The sequence below is a fragment of the Haliotis asinina genome, chromosome 1 (genome assembly GCF_037392515.1).
Source record: "Haliotis asinina isolate JCU_RB_2024 chromosome 1, JCU_Hal_asi_v2, whole genome shotgun sequence".
Lineage (NCBI taxonomy): Eukaryota > Metazoa > Mollusca > Gastropoda > Lepetellida > Haliotidae > Haliotis > Haliotis asinina.
Window position 1 is genome coordinate 102,220,956 of NC_090280.1, and position 26,429 is coordinate 102,247,384.

Sequence of the window (26,429 nt, forward strand, 5' to 3'; positions counted from 1 at the left end):
GTATGCGTGTGTGTATGTATGTGTGTGCATATGTGTGTGTGCATGCATGCTTGCTTATTTCTTCTCCGTGGTTCTAACCAGTCATAGTTGCACCAGAAATAACCAGAAATACGCATGCAGTCTGCAATTAAATTGTACATGTAGAATCGTCTTGGCAATAAATTCACTTACGTCTTAATTATTCTTTCATGACACTGTCACGACGTAAACTGTGCTTAATTAGTTTCCTTAGCTAAGCCAATATCCAGTGGTATCTTAATGTCAGAATGGACATTCAGAATGTGCTCCCATGTTGTATTTGGGATTGCCGCACTTTTTCAATGAAGTAAAGATTTTAGTACGTTTGATCAGGGAACCTATATAGAGAGCTGGTTTGATGATTGATTGAGTCCCATTTTGTATTGGAACCCATGGATACACAGTACGGTCTTTCGTTTATTAGCACAACATTTTACCCGAAGGTTTCGGCAAAGCGGTATGAGTGATCTATTCTATAACTGAACCGCAGACACCAGGGTATAATAATAATATGGTTTAGTTCGATTATAATCCGGTTGAACATTCCCACGTGCGATGAGAGTTATCTGCCCTTTCCGGAAGCACGTTCCGTTGACAGGAGAATATCATATTACCTTTCCTGGCGAGGGCAAAAGTCACACAAAATAATGTCACAGCTGGGAGCGGGTTTGGATGGCTCGTGTTCAGTTTCCTTTTGGTGGGTTAGTTAATCAGAAATTTGAAGGTACGTGACTTTCAATTGATTGACCGGTTCACAAACAGAAATCATCAACTGAATTTGAGATAGCTGAATTCTATTTTACCGGTTGATAAAGAAAAATGGTGTTTTGTGTAGAACGCTGACACACAAGGTAACTTTGCAACTTCTGCAAAGTGATTCGTAAGGCCCTTAATGTTATCCCATTTGAATATCATTGATGGAAGCCCTATATATGGAACTTCTAAGTTCTATGCGTTGGAAATTTTCTATGGCATTTAGACTAACATTCATGACTAAGAGTAAGACGATAACCAACCCGATTTTAAAATCACCCGATATGAAATTGATGTTTTGCTGACTTGTTTTCACTCACATAAAACATGTGATATTCAATGGACATTTCTTCCTACACATTGTCATAGATACACAGTAGTGAGTATATAAATGACACACACTGACACTGCTACATTGCCAACACTTCACTGCCAAAAGCACACGGTCTTTGTACAGGATGCCATGGTATGTAAACAATTTGACACTATCTACGTCAGAGTGACCCCTTTGGAAAATGAGTTTAGAGTTGGTCTCCTTGTTTATGCTTGTGGTGAAAAATGGGTCAGGTTACTTTACCTAGTCTGTCAGTGTCATACAGACCCTGGAACAAACATATCCAAGAAAGCCTGCAAGTCCAGATTATGTGACAAGTCCAGATTTGACAATGCCCGAAAAAGGAAAAATTATTTTGGCTCCTCTATATTATATTCTTGGTTATAATTTAGGATTTGATTTTACTGTAAGAGTGTTTAATTGGGAGACGAGATGTTCGTCTGGGCTTGTACCCTCAACATTGTGGATTGTGACTCAAAACCATGGGAATACATGTATTATAAATCCCTGTATTGTCTGCCTGAGTCTTGATTGCAAACTGACAATTTAGTCTTCATTGTTTTTTTTTAATCCCTCTCTGATAAGCTTTGTTTTAAGCTTTAAAGTTACAGCAACATCTCTCTCATATTCTTCTTCAGCTCATAACATGTTTTTCAGGCTTTGTGAATTAGAGCTACCGAATTTTAAGTGGAAAAGATGAAACTGACACGATCAGAGCCTCTGGAGTTCATGTTCAAGGATCTGGAAGTTAAGATCGAGTCCAACACTATCCTTGACCGAGTCAGTGGCGTAGTCCACAATGGAGAGATCCTGGCGGTCATGGGCCCCAGTGGTGAGTTGACATTTTGGTTTTCAACTTTATTACACCCTTGATTACCCTGGGTAGAGACCCTAAAGAAATTAGAATAGACTTGGACTTCAGTAACCCATGGTTGTCGTAAAAGGAAACCAACAGAATCGGGTGATAAGGCTTGTTGGTCATTTGGCATTATAGCTAAAATGGATAGAATTACCCTGAGAACGCCCGCCCATTATCAGAAATGAGGGGGCTTAGTAATGCCTACAAAATGCTTGAAGACAGGCCATTATCAAGGCCTTGTTAGGTGACGTCATAAGTAGCTCAGCTGTAGAAGTTCATCAGTTTGAACTTGGATTCAATACTGACGATACATCTAGCTCACATTCGTCACATGTACCTGTGCCATTATGCACTTTCTTGCCTGTGCCAACCATAACAGTTATACCATAAATTACATCATACAGCAATGAAAATATCGACTGGAAGTCCGACATTGTTGAGCTCTGAAAACAATGGTGGTTGGTAGTATGGGCAAAGGTCAAGGTTGAATGTCGTCATTCTCTATAGTGACGTCATCTGTGTTGTTCTGTGACATGTCTATATTTGGAAAAAGTGTGTCAGTGACCTCCGATGTTTGTTGTTAACAGTGAATGCTTCTAAACTAATGCTGTTGTTTTTATTCATATTTTAATACAAATTCTATTCTGTTTATAATAATGGTAACGCTATTTTTTCAGGGATTGAGAAAAAGAACTTTGACATATATATAATGACAGTGGATCATTTTCAGGATTATCAGGGATTTTCTGAATTTAGAATGGGCCACTGCTTTTGTCTCAACAGTAAACCTCAAAATTTTAATGGGCCATTTTTCATTCTGATGTGCAAAATGGCCCATGGCCCCCTTCCTTTCCTTATCATGCAGTTGATGAAAGACCTCTGGCTTCTGCAAATGATAATGCCCTGAAGAATAGCATTACCCTTATATTGTATCCCATCGATATTTATGATGTTGATCACTGGATTGTCATGTCCAAACTTGATTATTTGTAGACTGCCACCATACAGCTGAAATATTCCTGAGTGTGAAATTAAACTATGCCAAATATAGTATTCCCAGAAATTATTGAGAATCATGTTGCATCATGTAACTCATTACGTTTATTAACTTCTGGCGTTTTACTTACATAAACATGTTAAAACATCATCCTTTTACAGTCTCAGTCTTGTTTTAGTACTTTGTTAGACCTCCTCGCTCAGCAATGCATGCCTGAATACGCCTAGTTTGTAGGTAATCGTGTGACAGGGTATCCCAATATTGGACCACCTCGGCCTTCATATCTTCAATATTTCTCAGTCCCTTTTGGTTTATTCTGTCCTTCATGACTCCCCACACATTCTCAATTGGGTTTAGGTCTAGGCTGTAACTGGGCCAGTCTAAAACTTGAACATTTTCGCCCGACAACCACTGTTTTGTGTAGCGTGCAGTGTGTTTTGGGTCATTATCATGCTGGAAAATCCAATCATCTTCATACAATGTTTGTGCTGTCGGAAGAAGGTGACCATTTAGAATGTCAACGTATCTTTCTTTTGTCAAGTTTCCCGTGAAAACACACAATGGCATCACTCCGCGAGCCGATATGCCACCCCACATGTGAAACTTCGGGCTATGTTTTGGTCGCTGGTAGATAGGTTTGACAGTATCTTTGATCCAAATTTTCACACAATTAGGGAAAAGCCAAACAGAACTTTCATCCGAAAAGAAAACATTATCCCAATCTTGATTTTCATGAGCCCGACACCAGTTTAAACGTTTTTCCTTTTGTGCATCTTTCATCAACGGCGAGGGAATTCCACGTTTTTTCACCCAATTAAGTCTCTGTAATTCCTGCCTAACTGTTTCATTGCATACCTGAGGACTTCCTCTGCTAATCATTTCATTTCTGATGTTCTCAACACTTTTCAGTTTGCCCCTACTCACAATCTGCCCAAATCTTCGGCGATCCACAACACTGAATTTCCTAGACCGACCTGCCCCTGCTTTGTGCTCTATCCCGGTTCCTGTTTGAATATTCTTCAAAGTTCTGTATACTGTAGACAGAGGAATACCATGTCTACAAGCTAACACTTCAGCATCAGCCTCACCCCTTTTAAAATCATCTAGAATGACCTTTCTTTTCTCTCTTGCTGTAAATTCTGCCATGTCAACACAGGAAGCCGTCTGCTCAGACAAGGGAGATAACTCTTGATGTAATGAGCTGCCTTCTAAGCCTTCAATAGTTGTCTCCCTTATTTAGTATGCTTAGTGCATAGTGAAAGCCCTTTTTCCAATTTTAGCATCATTAGGAAAAAAACAAAGATTTTCTCAATAATTTCTGGGAACAATGTATAGTCATCATTGCCAAAGGCTTCTACCAAAGAAATTCTAAACAGTAGTTTTGAAATATTGTGAAACTATGTTTCTAGTAAGGAAGTTATTCAACAATCAATCTTTCCTATTTCATAAAGGAATTTTCTGCATAAAGATGACGTTTCCTTTTTCATATTTTGAATTTCGTCAGATGTCACTGAAGTGCTTCAACCATGTCACAGCATCAGATTGGTACTGTTGCAGGTTCTTGGTTGCCAATGTTCTATTTCCAGTAATTTGTTTGGTAGAATTCCATATCAGGTAGTTATGTAGATTTCATAACGCAGTCTAAGTAAACACATAGTCTCAGTACTTTACATTACACTGCACTACTGAGTCCAACAAACCCTAGTAGGAGGTCGCGTCAGATAACCTTTGAATGACCTGGGACCATCCAATCAAATGAGAGAATGCCAAACAGATTTAACCAATCAGACAATTTCTACTGTTCAGGGTTTGGCGGGACTTAACAATTTGCTAGTCACTGACACTGATCCCTCAATAAATGAAAATTCGCATAAAACACAGGTATTTGACTTGCAGTATATATGCTTAGGGCTTTCTGATAACATGATTACCATAAGCTAATATTTCCACAAGCTAGCATCTTTGAATATGGACAAAAATACTATTTTTACTGTTTACTCGCTGTTGACAGTATAAACCCTTCTGAGGTGAAAGTTTTAAAGGTGTCTGTGAATGCTATATATGGTGGTCTAAGCATAATGTCGCCATAGTCTATGTACAGGTCGGGGAAATGTCGTGACAACTCTTCGCCATACTGACCAAGTTGTTAGAGTAAGACTCTATCACATGAGTCCATGTTGTACCACATTTTGGATGTGACAGAAATCACATCCTCTAGCAAGATAACACTGGTGCTTGTGGTGCCAGAGCAGCATTGGATTTCATTAGACAACAAAGCATCCAAATCCTACAATGGCCTGCACTTGGTCCAGATTTAAGTCCCTTAGAACACTTTTGGGACAAGTTGCAAAACCGACATTATGACCTCCAACCAAGGCTGACTTGGTCAGGCATTTCACAGCACAGTTTGGACTCAATCCCATCATCAATCAGCTAATTGACTCCATGTACATATGATGCCACACTGTCGTGGATGCCCATGGAGTCCACACATGATACTTACTTATTCTGGGTATCCTAATGGAACCAGTTTTGGTCATTGGTTTATGTAAATTCTAAATATGATTTCCAAAATTGGTTAATTGTAGTCCTCAATCAGTCCTCAGTCTTGATTGTTAATTAGAGCAAAGAGAACTTTTTTCATCAAGAAACTTCTATTGGTTTGACGTGAATTTTACAGTTCAGAATACATTTTTATTTGTCTGCTAAATAAAGCAAAAGCATTCGAATTGAAATGAAAGCTAAGTCTTCCAGAAGGCACACACAAAACACCTGTTCACAATAAAGATGAACAAATTCTTGTGGTAACTTGATTTATGAGGTGATGGAGGGTGTTATCAGTGCAATAAAGCAATCAGATAAAATGCAGATTAGATCAATGCATGAACTTTTGTGAAACTCCATACACTCTATTCAATTCTTAAAGTGTTAACATTTCATATATCATGCCAAAGGGGCGCAGAATACAATTATTATTCCTAATGATCATAGTAATATTTTTAACTTTCCTTACCATAGGTCTATGCATATTACCTTAAGCTTGCTTAAAAGAGATCAGACAGTCGTTGATCTGTCATTCCCTTGAATGGCTACCTCATGTATCAATGAGTGTCTTACCCGTGCAAGTGTGGATCATCCAAAAGTCACTAATATGCACAGCCCTATGGTAAGGTAAGTATTTAAATATCTAAAATATTCAGATTTTAACAAAATTATAATGATATGAAAGCATGCTTTGTTAATAATCTCTATCTTATTGTTCAAGAATTCAGATGGTCAATTTGTTGATACAAGCCAAGATTTAAAAAGGCATGTTTGAATTTGTGGGTATTTTTTTATATGTGAACTAAACTACACATCAAAAGACTCACGTAAAACACCCATTATATGCTATGTAGGTATGTGTGGTTACCAACTGCAAACCCTAAGCAGATGAATTGCCTGAGGATCATGTTTCAAACTGCTGAAAAACGTGAAAATATCATGCATGCTTTGTCAAGAGTTCAAGTTTCTTCATGATTGAACTCATGACAAAACTCCTTTCACCATTACGAATTTGTTTTACCAAACGTAAGTTGATGTGTAAACAGTACCTTTAGCAGTATGAAATATTTTGCAAAATCTAGTTTAGAACAGTTGATTAAAGTAAAGTCATGGTTACGTTTTAGCTAATGAGTCTGAACTTTTTATGAATAGTATATTTCATCTGAATTGAACCCTTTAAAAAATAAAAAAATGTCTACAGGCTATACTTAACTATAAAAAGATATATTACTGAGATTCGCAAGGACTGTCGAATTGCTCAGATATCCCTGGCATCCATTAGACTCCTGCGTACTGTTTCGTTATCCATGATATGGCTTTTCTGCTTTTTTCTTGATCCTTATTCTTGTCATGCTCAGGATAATAACAGTGAGTGAGTGAGTTTAGTTTTATGCTGAACTCAGCAATATTACAGCTATATTGTGGTGGTCTGTGAAAAATCGAGACTGGACTAGACATTCCAGTGATCAACAGCATGAGTATCAATCTGTGCAATTGGGAACCGATGACCTGTGTCCACCAAGTCAGCGAGCCTGACCACCCAATCCCATTAGTCGGCTGTTATGACAATTGTAGACCTGTGAAGGTCCCGGGGTAGAATAGGCCTTCAGCAACCCATGCTTGCCCTAAAAGGTGACTATGCTTGTCGTAAGAGGCGACTAACGGGATCGGGTGGTCAGACTAGCTGACTTGGTTGACACATGTCATTGGTTCCCCATTGCGCAGATCGATGCTCATGTTGTTGATCACTGGATTGTCTGGTCCAGACTCGATTATTTACAGACCGTCGCCGTCGCTGGAATATTGCTAAGTGCGACGTAAAACTAAACTCACTCACTCACTCACTATGACAATTGTAGTTGTAATATCAGTTAGGTATTAATGAAATATTCAATAGTTGCAATGCACATGACCTTGTGATACCATGATAGTGAATCAAAACAGCTTGATTAGCTAATGTGTGGGAATCGAATGTTGTTATCAAAATTCACTTATGTGTTGATTATTGTACATCACTACAGAAAGTGATATTATTTGTTATGACTGTGGTGATAGAAAATTGTGTGAATTCATTTTCGAATTTTTTATTAAAATCATGTCCTCAAATTTCAATGAAACATTGTCATGGTCTGCTGTGGTGTCGTACTTAAAGTTAAAAAATGAATTTATTTGTGTAGGTAATGTGAGTGTAGTATCATGTTACATCGTTCTCTGTCATCTTCAGTGACAGATCAGTATCAATACTCCTCTCAGTTTCCCTTACCGTATCACAAATTACTCACCATACTTCAATTATATCTGCCTCAATTACTCTTATGTTGCAAGTTATCAATTTTGATTATTATTAAAAACTTGATATTGATTTTTTTCACTGTGCATTCAGTGGAATTTATTTCCTTTACAATAGTGTGTATTGATGTGTACATCACCTCACATTTCATTTGATGGGCTGAAACAGTGTTGTGGACATGTACAGGATATTCTGTAAAATATAGATGAACAGACCTAATGCAAGCACATGCTGACAAGTATTGTCAGTCATCCAGTATCAACATATGAGCAGCATGAGCTTTCATCAAGTGTTCAAGAAGCGGCTCTGCATGTGATTTAATGCACAGTTTGACTACCATGAAAACTGAGATGTCAGCTACTTTCTGTTTTAGTCAAAATGGGACCAATGAATCATAATCTAACTCCAAATTGGCACATGATCAAACATTCATGTCATTGCAGAATGTAGTGAAAACATCATACCAACTCTTGAAAAAAGTTCAGTATGTTTGTCTCCAAATGAAAAAGTTACTTAACAAACTATTATCATTATTTTTTTATTACCATGGTAGTTTTAGAAATTGGTTTATTATTACTGAATCACCATCAAAAAGAATTCGTTAACATCATTTTACAGATTTCTCTGTTAAGGTTATTATTGCAGCTACATGTTTTTATAACAAAAAAATTGTTTTCTGTTGGTTTGTCCTTTTTTGGAAACCTTGCAATTGCAAATTTTACATCAAGGCTGAATTGATGCAACTTGTTCCTTAAAGTGATGATTGTTTCAGTTAGTCAGAACAACACTAGTCACAAGTGGAGATAAGGAATGTACCCTTCCTTGACAACATACATTACATACACAGGCATTTTAAATGCAGTAGCTTTGTATAGTAATTTTTTTCTGTCAGCGAGGGCAGCATGTTATTTGCAAAGGAGGAAGGAAAGTGTTGAGCCTCACATCATCCGAGTACACCACCCCTCCCATGGAAGAATCACCACTGTTTAGACTGGTTTTCTTTTCCTACATGCTTGAAGTTTTACATCCATCACTGTTAACCCTTTGTCAGTGTAACGTGCAGTAATGGGTCATCAGTATGTGATTGTGAACATGCAACATATGCAGAGTTAATACCTATTGCTTGTTTTGATGCCTGCATGTCACATATCAACATTAATATTGTTACTGGGTTGACATTCCATTCAAATTGCAAAGTGTCAAAATAAAATACTCTTGGCAACATTTGTTTGTATATTTATTGTGTGTCTTGAAGTTGAATCACAGTACATTATATTAAATAAAGAGTCATATTAAATAAAGATCGTTCTGTGTATTTTAACAGGTTCTGGGAAAACAACAATGTTGAACACAATTGCTGGGAGAACAATTGCACAGTCAGGGGAGATTACTCTGAACCAACAAAAGCTCACCAAACTTTTGCGGAAAAGAATGTGCTATGTTCTGCAAGAGGATCTCTTCTTCTCCAAGCTGACACTATGGGAGACACTTTATGTAAGTTTGTAGGAACTGTGCCACACTGGTAGGTCTTCTCCATGCTTCCTGAACTTGACACGGGATGCTCTGGAAGCCAAACGGTGGCTCTCACTCTCTTCAATGACTACTTGTATGTTGTGTGACCTGCACAGTGGCTAAAATATCCATTTTGATTGACAGAGATTTTGAGTCCTCTGGGGGCTGGGAATCCTGTGTTTTGGAGTCCAGAGGTTTGGTGTCCTTCAATGAGTCCAGTGGATGGGTGTCCATTGATTGGAAGTCATATAGCTATTGAATCCAACTGTTGCGGCTCAAATTGTGTGGAAACTGGAGGTTGTGAGTCCAGTGGGTGTCAAACTCTTGTGTTTCCAGTTAATGTCAGTCAAGTGAATGGGTGTCTGGGATCTGGGAGGTGATGGTAAGAATATCGTAGAACTGTAGGAGATCTGAGGGATTTCATAAACTGATAAAGGCCACATTACCATGATCACCTGATGAACCTAATTTTTTACTTACCTGACCATAGGTCTATAACATATTACCTCAAGCTTTGCTTAATAGGAGATCTGACGGAGTTGAATTGCATTCAATCTTGAATGGCTACCTAGCAATCACGACTGTCAGGATACGGAAGTATCTGGATCTCCCCACTGTGCATGCGTGCAGACTCCATGAAAAACTTCACTTTTACTTCAAGCGTAGTCAGTGACGTGTTTTGATTGCTGAGTTTTTTCTCTCGGAGATCTGATAAAATTTTACTTTATTTGATTTTCTCTTGTTCCTTTATGGACATTTCAGCGTGGTATGTATACTTTTCAATCTTCGTGTCGATTTTAACGTATATTTTACGTTTGGTACACTTTTATGGCTACCTCGTGTGAGGCATTGTTTTAGTGTCTCCATGTTGTTTTTACATTCTCCTCCGTAGTTTTACGGAGGAGTAATGTATTGGCAGGTGGTCATGTCTGTTGATATTTTATTTTTTAAATCCACCAGAATCACGATTGTATTATTTAACGTATCTTTGTCGATGTCGCCTTTTCTGTGAGTGACAACGATTTCACTTGTCTATTGCAAGCAGGCTTATCACGTTTTGTGGAACAGTCCATTTTATGATAGGGTGTGTGTGGTATTTTTTTCTACCCTTTTCTTATTTCTATTGGTTACAGATGTTGTGTATGACACGACACCTTTGTGTAACTTGTAAAGGACTGAAGTCTGCCAAGGACCCTCATCCTTTTTGCCCGGACTGTGCTGTGAGTGCCTGCTCCTTGTCACAGTGGTGTGCAGCGTGTGTTGAGTTGTCGTCACAGGACTTCAAGACTTACTTGGCGGTTGTCAAGAAAAGGAGAACCCAACAACTTAAGAATATGTCCAGATCACCAGCATTGTCTTCGGGATCTAGGCTATCACTCCCCTGCACGTCTGAGAGTCAACCATCGGAGATTCCATTGTCATTAGTGGAGACTACTACTCAACGGACAGCGTCTCAGAGACCTGAACGGATACAGACGTCGATGTCTAGTGCAGTGCCGATAGAGATGACGTTGCAACCGCCGACGCCGACAGCACAGACGCCGTCCACACAGTCAGGAGGTTGGAAGGATTTGTCAAGATCGGATGCCCTTACTCATCCAGACATACAGAGGATTTTGAGGGCGTTAGTGCTGCCTACCCCTGGAGTGACGTCCTGCGCATTGTGCAAGGATTACAGTCATACGTCGGTGCCTGCGCCTATTAGCGCATCCCAAGTAGCTACTGTAAGCAGACCAGCATCGGGATTGGACGTCCTTACCCTTGGAGCGTCGGGTAGGAGAATGGATCGCTCTGGAGATAGAAGGACTCTCCAGGAGTCCTTGCAGTGGTTCATCGAGCACCTGTCATTGCCAACGCTCTCTGTCGAGATCACAATAATGGTAGGGTAGATCGAGCCATCGCAGACATAGGGATAGGCGTTCGAGGTTTAGATCGGTGTCGCCTCCTTCTAGACATTTATCATTTAGGAGACGGACGCCGGAGTGTAAATCTACTGTGTCATGGATGGCAGATGAAGAGCAGTGTTTTGCCCCAGATTACGAGGAGGATCCTACGCAGCTAGGGGATGAGGAGGGATCCTATCTACCTTTGTCAGCCATATTCGATTGGATAGCGGATAGACTGCCAGATTGTCCTTCTCCTTCGTCAGATGTTGATAGTGACAAGGCCATTAGGATTGAGCCCGAGTTGATGATCCTGCCTCATCCGATGGTTGCAGATGCCATCTCCTCGTTGAATGAGGATTTCGCCAAACTATCGTTAAATGCAACTACAAAAGCGCCGAAAGTCAAGAAGCAAGAATACAAGATTCATGGCTTAGACTTTGCGGATTCAGGTGCAGGACTGGACGAGGCTATCAAGAGGCCATTATCGTCAACGTCCTACAGGGTTCAAGACGCTAGACTGCAAGCTATAGATGCAGAATCGAGACGTAGTTTGAAACTGATTTCAGCACTAGCTTCAGCCACGTCAGCAGCGGCAGTGGGCTTGACCGAGCAGAATGAGTTGAGGGTGGAACACTATGATCGCTCTTCATCTGGCAAGGCCAAGTTTTACATGACATGTTGGGCCATATCAGGACAGCCTTAGCCATGTCTACTGTGGTTCACAGAACAGGCTTCCTAGAGGCTTGTTCTTGGCAAGAGGAGTTCAAGAGGAAGTTGATACGAGCGCCCTTTTCCTCTCAAGTGCTCTTTGGCGATGCTATACCGGACATTTACAAGGAGCATGCCGACCTAAGGAACACTGAAGTATCGCTGTCGGCATTTGAAGAACTATCCTCTGCCTTTCAAGGAAAGGCGGGACTACAGGAGGCAGAAGGCGCTATATCCCTAGAAGGGAATGAGTTAGATCAGCTTTCACTAGAAGACAAGGCCAGAGATTTGCATCTTCGGACAGCCGCAGACCAGTTGATTCAAGCAGGGACGCCCCAGCCACTCCCGGTAGAGGGAGAGGTAAGCGCCCTTACTCCAGTGTTTCTGACGCCAGTAGGCGGGAGACTGGGGATCTTTTGGAGGAATTAGCCCATCCTCATCCCTAAGAAAGACTCCAACAAGCTCCGAATGGTACACAACATGGCGACAATCAACGAGCGATATCTGATGGTGTCCCTTAAACAGCTACGTCTCAAACTTACACTGGGGACATGGATGTGCAACCTGGATATTCAAGACGCTTACCTACATGTCCCGATCTTCCCAGTGCAGTGGAGATAACTTAGGTTTGTGTTCGAGGGTCATCATTACCAGTGGCGAGTCCTGCCGTTTGGCATTTCTATGGCCCCGTGGAGGTATGACTCCCATCACTCGCTATCTGCATCTTCGGCAGATAGAATTCGACCCCTACATAGACGATTGTCTGCTCAATCAGAGCGAACCTCAGTTGCTACGCTGACAACTGTACTTCGCCATATGTCTCCTGGAGCAGCTGGGGTGGCTGCTAAACAGAGAAGTCGCAGTTACAGCCCACTCACGAGTTGGTGTTCATCAGAGGCCTGTTCCAGATGCAGCGAAATCAAGTGCGGACTCCCATCGATCATTGGGAGAAGATCTTTCGGTTTGTGACGAGAGCCTTGTTGGAGCCATTACGCCTAAGGGAGTGGCAGTCACTCTTAGGCCTCCCAACGTCGGCACCAGACCTAACTCGCAGATGACGCCTGATGCTAAGACCATTGCAACGATTCATTCTCCTGTATATACAAGAAGACGACATTGAGACACGATTGCTACTTTCAGTGCACCTGCACAAGTACCTGCGGTGGTGGATGATCCGGTCGAATGTCTGCAAAGGAGGGGAGTGAGTTCGTGCAGGACCACGTGTTGTTCGTCGACGCGTTGCTTCAGGGTTGGGGAGCACACTTAGGTGAGCAGACCACCTTGGGGCTTTGGTCCGACGTGGAGGCAGGTTGGCATATCAATAACCTAGAGATGGAGGCGGTAATTCGGGCGAGAAGTCATTGGGCATCTCAGCTGTGACACACCAAAGTACTGATCGTGTCAGACAACGCAACTGTGGTGTGGCTAATCCAGAAACAAGGAACAATCAGATCCAAGTCCCTTCTACATCAGATGTTTCTCCTGGCCAGTTTGTTGGACGCAAATCACCTCGAAGCGAGAGCTCGACACATCCCGGGTTGCAGAAATGTTTTAGCTGATGCGCTTTCTTGACCAGGAAAACCGTCTCCAACTGAGTGGATGCTCCACTTTGAGATGTTCCAACTCCTATGCTGAGAGCACGGACATCCGCTGATAGATCTTTTCGCCTCAAGGTTTAACACTCAACTTCTGATTTACGTGTCACCGGTACCAGACCCAGCAGCTTGGACAACCGACGCTCTGTCGTTGTCATTGGAGGGACTAGACGCATACACGTTCCCACCACCAGTTCCTGGCTGAGTTCTTACGATACCTGTGCTGCTCGAAGAAACTCAGAGGGAGTACAATCGGCACCTATCTCTCAGCTGTAAACATGGTGTTGGTGGTGAAAGATGAGAAGAAGGTCTCTAAGATCCCAGAGTTGATTGCGATGCTGAAGGCATTCAAACTGGAGGACCAGAAGGTTGATTGCGATGCTGAAGGCATTCAAACTGGAGGACCAGAAGGCAAAGTTCCGACCACCAGCCTGGGATCTGAACATTGTTCTTCAACATTTGAGAGGTTGTCCGTATGAACCTTTGGAGAGGATGTCCTTTGATTTACTAACCAGGAAAACTGTATTTTTGCTGGCTTTAGCTACGGCGGAGAGAGTAAGTGAGATTCATGCACTAGACGTGACCAGGGTCCGTTTTGAACAGACTGGTTTGGGACTCTTGTGGGACTTCTTGGCTAAGAATCAGCTACCAGGCCAGTCGGACAGGATGTTTACTATCCCGCCTCTGTTGTCCATAGTCGGGCCAGAGGATAGAGAAGAGCAGCTACTATGCCCAGTTCGGGCTTTGAAGTTGTACATCAAGACGTTGAGGAAACAGGAAGAGGTTTTTCCTTCCTAATTTGACATCAATGAAAGGTGAAGTCAACAGAAACACCATAGCGCTATGGCTGAGGCAGACCATCTTAGCAGCGTATGATGCTCAGGATCTTCCTCACCCGACGACTAATATTCCACACGAGATTCGGGCATTAGCGTCAACTATGGCATTGCACAGGAAATGCTCCGTTCCGGACATCATGGCGGGATGTTTCTGGAAGTCGTCGACGGTCTTTGCGAGTCACTACTTACATGACCTGGCAGTAGCGGACATGGAGGGATTGCAGTCTTTCGGACCTCTAGTAGTTGCTCAGCAACTTACCCGCCCGGTTGCTCTTTAAGGTATGAGGATACTTCGCTTGGTCTATAGGGGTCTTGTACTTACATGAGTTAAGATACCGTACCCCTCCAGTGGTTAGTACGTGACCTACTACTCTGATTTTGTTCCAGTTCCCTATTGGAGAGGATGTTGCGGCAGATCGTCACACTAGAGTATCAGTAGTGGTCCGTCTGCCCCGAGGCATATGTGAGATTCTACTACATGCTAACGGTCCTCGGGAATCCGTCACTACCGTCCTAGCTGTGGTATCCATATGCTATAGACATATGGTAAGGTAAGTAAAAAATTTATTAAAATCTAAATATTTTAGATATTTAATACTAACCTTACCATAGGGCGCTAACTCCCTCCCAAAGCTGGATGCTCCTCCCCACTTCGGATTCTTTGGACCGGGAAGTAAAAGTGAAGTTTTTTGTGGAGAGTGCGTGCATGTGCAGTGGGGACATTCAGATACTTCCATATCCTGCCATCGTGATTGCGAGGTAGCCATTCAAGACTGAATTCAATTCAACCCCGTCAGATCTCCTTTTAAGCGAAGCTTGAGGTAATATGCTATAGACCTATGGTAAGGTAAGTATTTAGTATCTAAAATATTTAGATTTTAGTAATATTCATCAGTGATTCACTGATTGGCTACATAATGTGCCTCTTTTTCCCATGAAGAGGGAAACAAACCTAGGGACCAATGAATGGGCAGGTTATCACAATTTGCTGTTCATAGTTGCCTCCCTCAGATGTAACAGCATTTTGTGGATTTGTCTTGATGGTGAACTTGCTTATAACACCAAACCTATAGTATTGGGATTCTCCATTGTCATAATTTTTTTGACTTCTGTAAACATGCCTGAGACTAGTGAGAGGATGTATACGTACGTATACTGTCGAAGATGCTGCGGTTTAATATTTTATGTCAATTTTATACCAGTGTAATACCGCTAGATTTATTTATGGTAATGGTCTACAGTTATGTTATCACAACACTAATACATCTGTCACAGTAGTATTAGACCTTGTTTGACTTACGGAAAGCTGCAAGTCATCACATTGTAGGCAGTTGTATTTGTTTGATATCAGATCAATAACTTGTTTCATAAAATATATTAGATGGAAGGTTGTTTCATATCATTTTAGGCTGCTCACAAACAAACACAAATCTGTAGTCCCCTGAAACAACATTTATAGCAGAGCCAGTTAATAGAATTTCAACTCATTTGTGTACGAAGACCCAGGAGCAAGGAACAAAGAAAAATATCCATGCCCAGTGTCCGTAAGTTTTGTGTGAGCTCCTTAAGGTTGTTTCGGTAGCCATTTCAATATTGTTCATATTGTTCAATATTGTTCATGTTTAAGTGCATGCAACCCACTGCTGATAAACTGTGTGTTTTGTGTTTGTCAGTTTGCTGCCATGATCCACCTGCCTGACAAGATGCCTCGCTCAGAAAAGTTGTCAAGAATTGACCAGATCATTGCTGCCCTTGACCTTGACGATTGTAAGAATACAGGTGTGTATATGTGGATTCTGTTGATGTCATGGTTTGTCTGGCCTGTGGCATTGTTACAGTTGAGAGACTGCAGTCATTGCTGTTGCTGTCCCTGTATCATGTGGGTGTTGTTTTTGAAAGGTTATTGGTGTCATCCATCTTTTATGCTTTCAAAGGTGATGCACATATATTTTAATGATCAACTTTGTGTTATTTTTTTAGTGAATCAATAATGTTTTCCTGAACATAATGTTATGAGCACATTATAAGAAAATGAGTATAGAATTATAGGATAAATTGATTTGCTCTATTGCAGTACCAATGATATACATGTGTATTAACATATACATTGTGTGAAGCCCAGGTCTGGTGTACGTTGCCATGATACGGCTGGGATTCTGCATAAGAGGAGTAAAACTCACTCACCATTACACCGCTTTTGTTGATGAGCTGTGATGACCTGTATCTTGTTTATTGTAAAAGTGTGCTTGGTTAATGCACTGTGTCCTGAGTTTGAATATTGACTGATGTTCTGTTTGATTCAGCCATTGGAGACCAGATCCAGCGAGGTTTGTCGGGAGGGGAGAAGAAGAGAGCCAGCATTGCGTGTCAACTTCTCACGGATCCCGATATTATGCTGCTCGATGTATGTAGACTTGGTCATACCGGTCTCCTGTCTGTCTAATGTAGTGGACTAGCTGCAGTATAGTGTACAATAACAAGAATCTCAAGTGACTGTGTGCATGTGTGTTCAAACAATGTTTCTCTTTTACCTGTCACACTGTTCCAGTAGTGTCAAGCATTAGACCCGTGAAGGTCTGGGTTCAAATACTAGCCTTCAGTAGCACATGCTAGTTGTAAGAGGTGACTAATGAGATCGGGTGGTCAGGCTTGCTGATTGGTTACACACGTCATCCATTTCCAATAGCACCGATTGATGCTCATGCTGATGATCACTGGATAGTCTGGTCCAGACTCGATTATTTACAGACCAGCGCCATATTGCTGGAATATTGCTGAGTATTAAACTTTCAAGGTGTAGTCTTTCACCATAATATCTTATGTTTGTATGTTTGTTTGTTGCTTAATGCCACACCCACCAATATTCCGGCTGTATGGCATATGGCTGTAAGTAACTGACTCACTGAGTCTTGACAATCCAGTGATCATTCTCTGGATTTTGTATAACATGTATATTCATAGGTAATAAATTTACTGGATTCTGCACACAATGTCAATGATGATGATGATGATGATGATGTGTCCAGGAGCCGACATCAGGACTGGACTCCAGCACGGCCTACACTCTGATACAGCTACTGAAGAAGTACACAGCAGAGAGCAACAAGGCCGTCATCGTGACCATCCACCAGCCAGCTAGCCAGATCTTCCACATGTTCACCAGGCTGCTTCTGCTGGCCAAGGGACAGGTGAATTCCTAATTCCTGCACTTCTTTCTTGTAGTGTTTGCCACCACCCTGCATCACTTGGGGAGGTGTAGCTGGGACAGCCAGATTGTTGTAGCAAAATGTGCGTACCATGTTTATCATCTTTTCTCTAAAGTTTTGTACCCGTGCTTCAAAACAATTTCTAACCAACATTGACATGTTCGGTAAGATAAAAATGTTATTCATTGGTCCATCAGGGCCCATGGGTAGAGCTCAGGGAACATAAACAAACATTGAGGGTGCATCAAGCCATGTTACAATATTTCTGCATGCTTTTCAGCAGTTTGATGCATGATCATTGTGCAGTTCATCAGCGTAACTTGTGTGTAATTGTTTCTTTGATATAACCACATGTATATGCCTAACATATAGTGAGTGCTTCAAGTGCTTCAGAACTTTTCAGATCTGATATTTTGGGATGTACTGTGGTTGCTGTAAAAGACAAATGCTATGTCACCCTTAAACCAAATGTTCAGGCTAAGGTGCAGCACAAAATACCAATAGTAACAAATAGTGGCATATTGTAATGCATTGTGCTTGTTTAGCAGTCTGCAGCATGATGCAACTTTCAGCAATACATGGTACAATGGAGTGTTTTATCTTTCAGGTTGCTTACTTTGGGGCTGCAGAGAAGACTTTAGATTTCTTTGAAGGCGTGGGTCTGATCTGTGAACCGCACTACAACCCAGCTGACTTTATATGTAATTACCGATTAGGATGATAAATGAAAATAAACAATGTGATGACTGATAAATATAATAAACAGCAACTTGTATTCTAGTAAGAGCTTGTTTGTCTGCTGCTGTGGTATTGATAAGTGAGTGCCCATTGAAGTATATAAGACTTTGAATGATTATTCAAGGAAAAGTCATGTTCGTGGCGAGACAAAAGGTCATGTGGCAAGGCAGAAGTCATGTTCATGACATGGCAGAAGTCATGTGTGTGGCAGTATGTTAAGCATTTTGTGCTGTTTCTGTTGTTACAGTAGAGACTGTGAAGAGAGATGAAGCAACAATGCAGACCATACTGAAAGCAGCTGAGGACAAGAGGTAGGTAACTATGGCATCAGAATTGTGATAACAGATTTGCTAATCAGGTGACACTGTTAGCCTCAACATTTATCAAGCTTGTAAGTGATCGCAGCACTGTGACTCACATAAGACTGTGTTCATGTTTAGTAGTTGTAATGGTCTTTGCGCTACAATAGTTTTTGCAATGGGACCTATTGGGGTATTGGGTGTCAGTGTAGAAAAATGTGATTGAACAAATTAAACTTAATGGTTGTATGACACATTGTTTGTGGGAGAAGTATCTCGCTTCACTGGTTAAGTCTGAAGTCACCAACACAAACAGACTTGGGTCTGAAGTCAGACTAACACTACCAGACATACGTCTGAAGTCACCAACAGTACCACTACCAGACTTGGGTCTAAAGTCACCAACACTATGAGACTAGGTTCTGAAGTCTGACCAACACTGCCAGACTGGGGTTTTAAGTCAGACTAACACTACCAGACTTGGGTCTGAAGTCAGACAAACACTACCAGACTTGGATCTGACGTCACATGAACTGTGCCAAACGTGGGTCTGAAGTCACATTAACTGTGACACACTGGGTTGTGAAGTCAGACCAACACTGCCAGACTTAGGTCTGAAGTCAGACCAACACCGCCAGACATGAGTCTGGCATGACACAAACACTGTCGCTGGTAGAGATTGAAGACAGGTTTGTTGTTGCTGGCAGAGACTGAAGGCAGGGTCTGTTGTAGCTGGTAGAGACTGAAGGCAGGGTCTGTTGTAGCTGGTAGCGACTGAAGTCAGGGTCTGTTGTAGCTGGCAGAGACTAAGGCTGGGTCTGTTGTAGCTGGTAGAGACTGAAGGCAGGGTCTGTTGTTGCTGGTAGAGATTGAAGACGGGTTTGTTGTTGCTGGTAGCGACTGAAGGCAGGGTTTGTTGTAGCTGGTAGAGACTGAAGGCAGGGTTTGTTGTTGCTGGCAGAGACTGAAGGCAGGGTCTGTTGTAGCTGGTAGCGACTGAAGTCAGGGTCTGTTGTAGCTGGCAGAGACTAAGGCAGGGTCTGTTGTAGCTGGTAGAGACTGAAGGCAGGGTCTGTTGTTGCTGGTAGAGATTGAAGACGGGTTTGTTGTTGCTGGTAGCGACTGAAGGCAGGGTCTGTTGTTGCTGGCAGAGACTGAAAGCAGGGTCTGTTGTAGCTGGCAGAGACTGAAGGCAGGGTTTGTTGTAGCTGGTAACGACTGAAGTCAGGGCCTGTTGTAGCTATCAGAGACTAAGGCAGGGTCTGTTGTAGCTGGTACAGACTGAAGGCAGGGTCTGTTGTAGCTGGTAGACTGAAGGCAGGGTCTGTTGTAGCTGGTAGAGACTGAAGTCAGGGTCTCTGGTCTGTTGTAGCTGGCAGAGACTGAAGGCAGGGTCTGTTGTAGCAGGTATAGACTGAAGGCAGGGTCCGTTGTAACTGGTAGAGGCTGAAGGCAGGGTCTGTTTTTGAGACTGAAGTCATTGTGTGTTCTTGCTGGTAGAGACAGAAGTCAGGAATTGTTGTTACTTTCACAGGTACACAGAGGAATGGCCGTCAGAGCTGAGATGGAATCCTGGAGACAGGCACAAAACTTTCGACGCTGGCTCTTTGTCCATGATATACGAGTTTGAAACAGGCAGCCTTGAGGGTCAGAATGGCTTTGTTCCTGTTCCAAACACTCATGATGGCACTGTTGTGGCCATCAACTACTCAAAGAGAGGTAAACTACAGGAAGGAGACTTGATTATTCACTTTGTACGTTGTTGAAGAGAGGAAGTTGGTTATTCTTGGTCCTTACTTTGGTCAAGTAAAAATCTTTGTCCGAAACATTTGCAAATCCTGCAGTGAAGGTCCACCGCGACAGTTACACTGAAGTTTCAAATGCTTATGCAAAGCGTTGATGTCACTAAATGTGTTGAGAAGATTTGAATTTATGATCACTGTGTGGTTAATTGGTAGCCATATTAAAATATCCATAATTTCTTTTCCGCTGGCCATTTTATTCAAGTGTGATGAAAGTTTGGTATGTGAATAGTTTAGCCCGACCTTTGTTTGACCTTTGCATGCTAATAAATTTTCTTGACCTGTGAATATCCAGGTTAGAATTGATCTTCAGTAACCCGTGTTTGTCATAAGAGGTGACCTTTGGGATCTGGTGGTCAGACTCACTGACTTTTTGACTTACAGTGCTGTATCCCACTCAGTGGTCATGCTGTTGATCACTGGATTGTCTGGTCCATTCAAACTCCATTCTTTACACACCACTGTCATGAAGCTGGAATATTACAGAGTTTGTCATTACACGCCTCGTCCGTCTGTCCATAATCATTTTGTTTCTGGAGCATAACTCAAAACAATGTTCAGTATTTTTAGACCAGAATTTATAGACATTACAAACTGAACCTAAGTTTGTGCCTTTTGCTATTACAAATTTTTGGCATTGTTATTTTTCTTGCTTTCCATGGAAACATTTTTGACTCCCACTTTTAATGGGAGGGGTGGGATTTGTTTCCAGAGCATAACCCAAAAATCATTCAATATATTTCTGAAAAAGTTGGTAGATATATCAATCAGAACCTAAAGTGGTGCCTTCTGCCATTTACAGGCTTTTGTGATTTATTATTTTCTTGGTTTCCATTTAGACAATTTTCTCTCAAAAGGAAATGGATATGTCTTGTTTCCATGGGCACAACTCAAAAACTTTTTGATATCTTTCAGCAAAATGTGGTAGACATGTGAGACAGACCCCACAGTGGTTCCTTTTGCTATTTACAGATTTTTTTTTAATTATCATTTTCTGGGTTTCTATGGAAATGATTTGTACTGAGTCTCAAAAGGGTGGGATGGGCTTCGTTTCCTGATCACAACTCGAAAGGTTCATAATATGTTTCAGTAATACTTGACAGATACGTGAGGCAGACCCCAAAGTGATGCCTTTTGCTATATTTGTGATATTTATCTTTTTCTTGGTGTCCATGGAAATGATTCAGACTTAGTCCCAAAAGGAAGGGGTGACCTTTGTTGCCAGAGCACAACTTGAAAACCGTTCAATATCTGTCTTCAAGACTTAGTAGATTTATTAGACAGAAGCGAAAGTGGTACCTTTGCTATTTGCAGATATACGGCATCAATATTTTTTCCAGTTTCCATGGAAACGATTTGGATTTAGTCTCAAAAGTAAGGGACTGGTTTGTTTCTGGAGCATACCTCGAATGCCATTCAATATCTTTCAACAGATATTGGCAGATTTATGAGTCAGATGGTGCCTTTTGTTATTTATAGATTTGGGTTATTTATATTTTTCATGATTTCTTTGGAAACAGTTTGGAATTAGTCTTGGTTGACCATCATGGTTGACTAAAGTAACTGTTAGATGATTTGTTCTTTCAAATACAACTGTGTTTGGGGGCTGGGGGGATATGTCATCCTCTGACTCACCTGGCATGAAATGCATGTGCTGCCTACTGGAACAATTGGTCATCTGAAAGATATTTTCTGCTTTTTCATGTGTGTTGAATATGCTTCATCTATTGATTAACGTCTTATGTGTCTTTCTTTCATAAGTTTATGTTGAGATATGTAAAAGAGTATGAGACCTGATACCCACAGGAAAGCATCATATTATATGTCTTTTGTAGTGATAGTGAGACTCCATGGTAGCTACATCCTATTAGTTTCAGCATGAAAGTTTTTGCATCATTATTTTTTATGTCAGCTATCGTTTATGATGAAGCTAAATCTAATTTCAAAATGGGCTTTTACAAAGTGTCCCTAGTAATACAATATCATTACATTCTAATTTGCATAAAACCATGGTCTGTTCCAGATAAGTCGCATTAATAGTAAAAAACCTGCATTGCTTACTTCTGCAGTAATCTCTCCTCAGTCCTTTTTCTTGTGTCTCCCTAACACTGAGACTGTAATTAGGACAAACTTAGTTTAACAGATATTTCACACTTTCCTACATTAACTACAGAAATTGGAGGGATAAATATGAAAAACTTTTTTTTTCTATTACCAATAGTACTATAGTCAGAGGAAAGACTTCAAACATTTGAACAATGTTTAAGTTGGTTCTTTGTCTAAAATAAACAACAGAGATATCTAATTGTATTTTCTGTTCCAGATCTGGAAGATGGGCCTTATGTGGAATCTGTTAAAGCCGATGTAGTCTCCCCTGAAAGTATGTCGCGTTGGCCAACTTGTTTCTGGACTCAGTATAAAATGCTCAACTGGCGTACATTCAAGCAATCTCGCGGCCGCATCCTGTCTAAGTATGCCATTTCCAATGCCTTGATCCTGGCCGTTGTTGTGGGCATCTTGTGGTTCCAGATGGAGCGCACACACAAAAACATGCGAGATAGGATGGGGATGGTAGGTTCTGATGTTGTACTGAACCAAAATTTATGATTATTTCGCTCCATTTTAAAAATCCCCATGAAAAGGGTGGTTGGGTGAGTGAGTTAGTTTTATGCCACTGTTGGCAGTGTTCCAGCAGCGTCACAGTTGGGGACCCTTGAAATTGGCTTCACATACTTCACATCTGAAGGATTATATGTCAGAATGTAACGTTGGCACTTGTCCCCATTTGAGAGTCGGGGCTTTGAAATGTTGCCGGGTAACCTTCGCAGCAGACGACAAAACTAAATCCGTTGTCATGCTTAAAGATTTGTTGATTGTGTTTCAGCTTTCATCTTGGTGCCGCGTGTGGACCATATCTCACAGTATCATTCACTGCTATGGATTAGATTATTCGCAAGGCTGTGTCATAAACACTGACTGCATTTGTAAACACACAATTGATTTTGCTCCTTGATCGATACTAGACCTGGCTCTGAATGACATGCATCCCGAAGTATGATAACACAAAATATTTCTTTACTGTTTGATTTTCCCGATTACTGGGTGGTGAAGGTACATCAGTTGCTTGTTAAATGTTTGTTGGGTGATATTCATGGAGGCTCGACCTAGTTTTACTGCCACTATTTAACTGTTCAGAGTTTCATGCTTTGTTATGTGAAAAACCTGAGATTGTGACGAAGGTCCCGTGTTCATCCAACCCTGTGTCCAGGTTCTAGTGGGCTAGCCTTGTGGTTAACCCTGGTGTCCACATGCGTACAATATGTGAAGCCCATTTCTGGTGTCCCTTGCCATGATATTGCAGGAATGTTGCTAAAAGCAGCAGAAAACCAAACTCACTCATTCACTTACCCATGTTGAAGGGTTGTCAAAGTGGTAAAGGTGTAAGACCTGATGTGTTTACAGTTGAACCCCGTTTATCCGGCGGTTTTGGTTTCACTCGAAAATCGTCCAGATAGCGAGATGTCCGGTTTACTGGATCAAACAAAAAAAAACGTGAAAATTAAGTGAAAGCAAAAAATTTTAATATGCATATATCAATAAATCAACTGTCAATAGTAATAACAGTGAATCATCATAACATATAAGTGTACCGAAAAAACATGGAAGGCGGAATGCAGGTTACAATTTGTCAGGTTGTCTCAGATGTAATCATGTAGCTTGTGGAACTTCAGATGGTACGTTAAATGAAAAACATAAATCGATGACAAAAAGTTTCTGTTTTGACAGTTGCATATTTTTTTTTATTTTAAATGCCCTATATACATATGACATCGCGTTGAACTTACATGCTGGCTGCCGATCACATGACTTAGATCATGTGGGAGGCTATTTTTAACTTGCATTGCAACAGATAGCTGGGGTCAATTTATAAGTGTTATATACAGTACAATTACAGTGTAGTTTACCTAATCCTACTTAATATGTTTTCGTTACTGATGAGATGTTCTCACAAATCCTAATCACTGACACGCGTCACTGGTGTTTTGATGGCTATTTAATCAATTCAAATTAATTCTTCCGGTAGATTAAGAATGAAATCATGGTATTGACGTGACATATACACATGCACGTTGCACACATCTCTGTGTCCGGATAACTGGATCATTTTTCAATGGAAATCTATAGGAACGGTTTGAAAATTCGCCGTCCGGATCCGGAAGCGCAGGGTCCGGTTAAGCGAGTACAATTAAAGAACGTAAGTTTCGTTTCACGTAAAAATTGTCCGGAAGGCGAGGTTTCCAGATATGTGGGGTCCGAGTAAACAGGGTTCGACTGTATGTATTTCATGGTTCCACACTGAGCTGATATAACGCGATACGACAGGTGTCATAGAAAACTGTTTAAAACCAACTTACTCAGTCTTATCACAGTGAAGTAAAAGATCTGGTTTGAACGATGTAGTGCAGGATCTGGATGCATGTTGATACTACCCTTGTATCTCTTTTGTACATAATCCACAGCATGTTTATTTCAGATCTTCTTCGTTGTGATATTCTGGGGTCTCTCGCCTGTGTTTGATGGGATAACATCATGTAAGGATGTGGTTATTATTTTTTCTGTTCCCATCATATCCTGAGTCAAAAAAGAAACTTCACATTCTTTCTTCAGGGCACTATAAAAGAACAAAAGATGGTAAGATGGTTAAATTGTTACTATTTCATTGATGAGATCTATGTGATGTACTCGATACACTGACAGTGCCACAATCAGTTCCATTAGACTACACTGCCGTTCCAAAACATGGGTATACAGACTGTCAAGTCACAAGAATAAAAATTCGAAAGGACAAGGTATGATAGGGGTGGTTTTTGGCCCACTAACAGAATTGGCTGAAAACATGTTATTTGTTTAGAGACAAGTTAGCTTTGCATAAAAATGCTATATTTTATATGTTCTGAGGTGTAATTTTTCTGCAGAGGGGCCCAAAATGGGTTTTATCAATTCCCATGAAAAATAACAAGAAGTCTGAAATATCAGTGTGCCATAATGGCTTATTTACAACTGTTATTTTATTTACATACATATTACAGCAGTTTTACGACAGGTAGTCATGCTGAAAAACATGTCAATGTCAGTCATAATGTTTTAACTTCAAGGGGCCCAATTAGGGTTGCAAAACATTGTTAATTCAATTACTTGGCAGTTGTGTCCCCAAAACTCAGTCATTATTCACAGCAATCTTTGCAAATGTAATCCATGGGTCCATTGTACAACATGTAAGCATGATAACCAATCATGTTGCACTAAGAATCACAGGGGCCTGTTTTGGGTGAAGCTTCATTTTGGGCACAGTTTCATTCTAACTAGGAAGTGGTACAGGTCAGCATTTACAACCAGTTTTAGCAAATATACAGTTAACATCTCAATCATCATATGTTATTACAATAGCCAACCATGTTGCACTAAAAATCACAGGTCTTGACCTCAAAGGGGCCCATTTCGGGTGAAATTTCATTGTCAGTGCAGGTTCATATTAACACCATGCACATGTTAAAGTCAGTATTCAAAAGACTTCACAGAGTAATTATTCACAACTTATCCACTTTAAAGATATAAAAAATCCATTATTACCCTTCATTCACACAGTCATCAATCTCAGTATCTGATTCACTCTCAAGAACTCCAGTATTCAAAAGTGTATAAACCTAAAGTAGATCAAAATGTATAAAATATGAATTTAAAATATTGGGTACAAACGCAACTAGACTGACTTGAAAAGGTGAATGGTCAGTGTCTTAAGAAAAGATTACATGATGTTAATTAAAGCTTGTTTCACCAGTGTTGTAACATAGATTACCAAACTTACGAAAAAAATTACAATATTTGGATTTGATGTGAAACAGTTTAGTTAAACATTGTAGGCTTGATAAACAAACTTTGAAAAAAAGAAAGAAAAGTTATATGGATTTGAACCTGCATGTCTGATAACAAAAGAAACCTACTGTCCACTATTGCAACCATTAGGCTACATATTCCTTTGCCTCCCAGT

At 40.8% G+C, this 26,429-nt stretch overlaps 1 protein-coding gene across 1 annotated transcript in view; it reads left to right on the forward strand.

Moving 5' to 3' along the window:
- The first annotated feature begins 662 nt into the window (after positions 1-662).
- LOC137285312 (uncharacterized) overlaps positions 663-26,429 on the forward strand; it is a 31,902-nt gene continuing 6,135 nt past the window's right edge. The window contains exons 1-11 of the mRNA XM_067817659.1: positions 663-742; positions 1,763-1,937; positions 9,120-9,289; positions 16,009-16,114; positions 16,639-16,739; positions 17,362-17,523; positions 18,149-18,242; positions 18,527-18,590; positions 20,113-20,297; positions 22,704-22,951; positions 24,915-24,972. Of these exons, the coding sequence (XP_067673760.1) occupies positions 1,802-1,937; positions 9,120-9,289; positions 16,009-16,114; positions 16,639-16,739; positions 17,362-17,523; positions 18,149-18,242; positions 18,527-18,590; positions 20,113-20,297; positions 22,704-22,951; positions 24,915-24,972 (1,324 nt within the window). The 5' untranslated portion in view covers positions 663-742; positions 1,763-1,801. The remainder of the gene's footprint in view (positions 743-1,762; positions 1,938-9,119; positions 9,290-16,008; positions 16,115-16,638; positions 16,740-17,361; positions 17,524-18,148; positions 18,243-18,526; positions 18,591-20,112; positions 20,298-22,703; positions 22,952-24,914; positions 24,973-26,429) is intronic.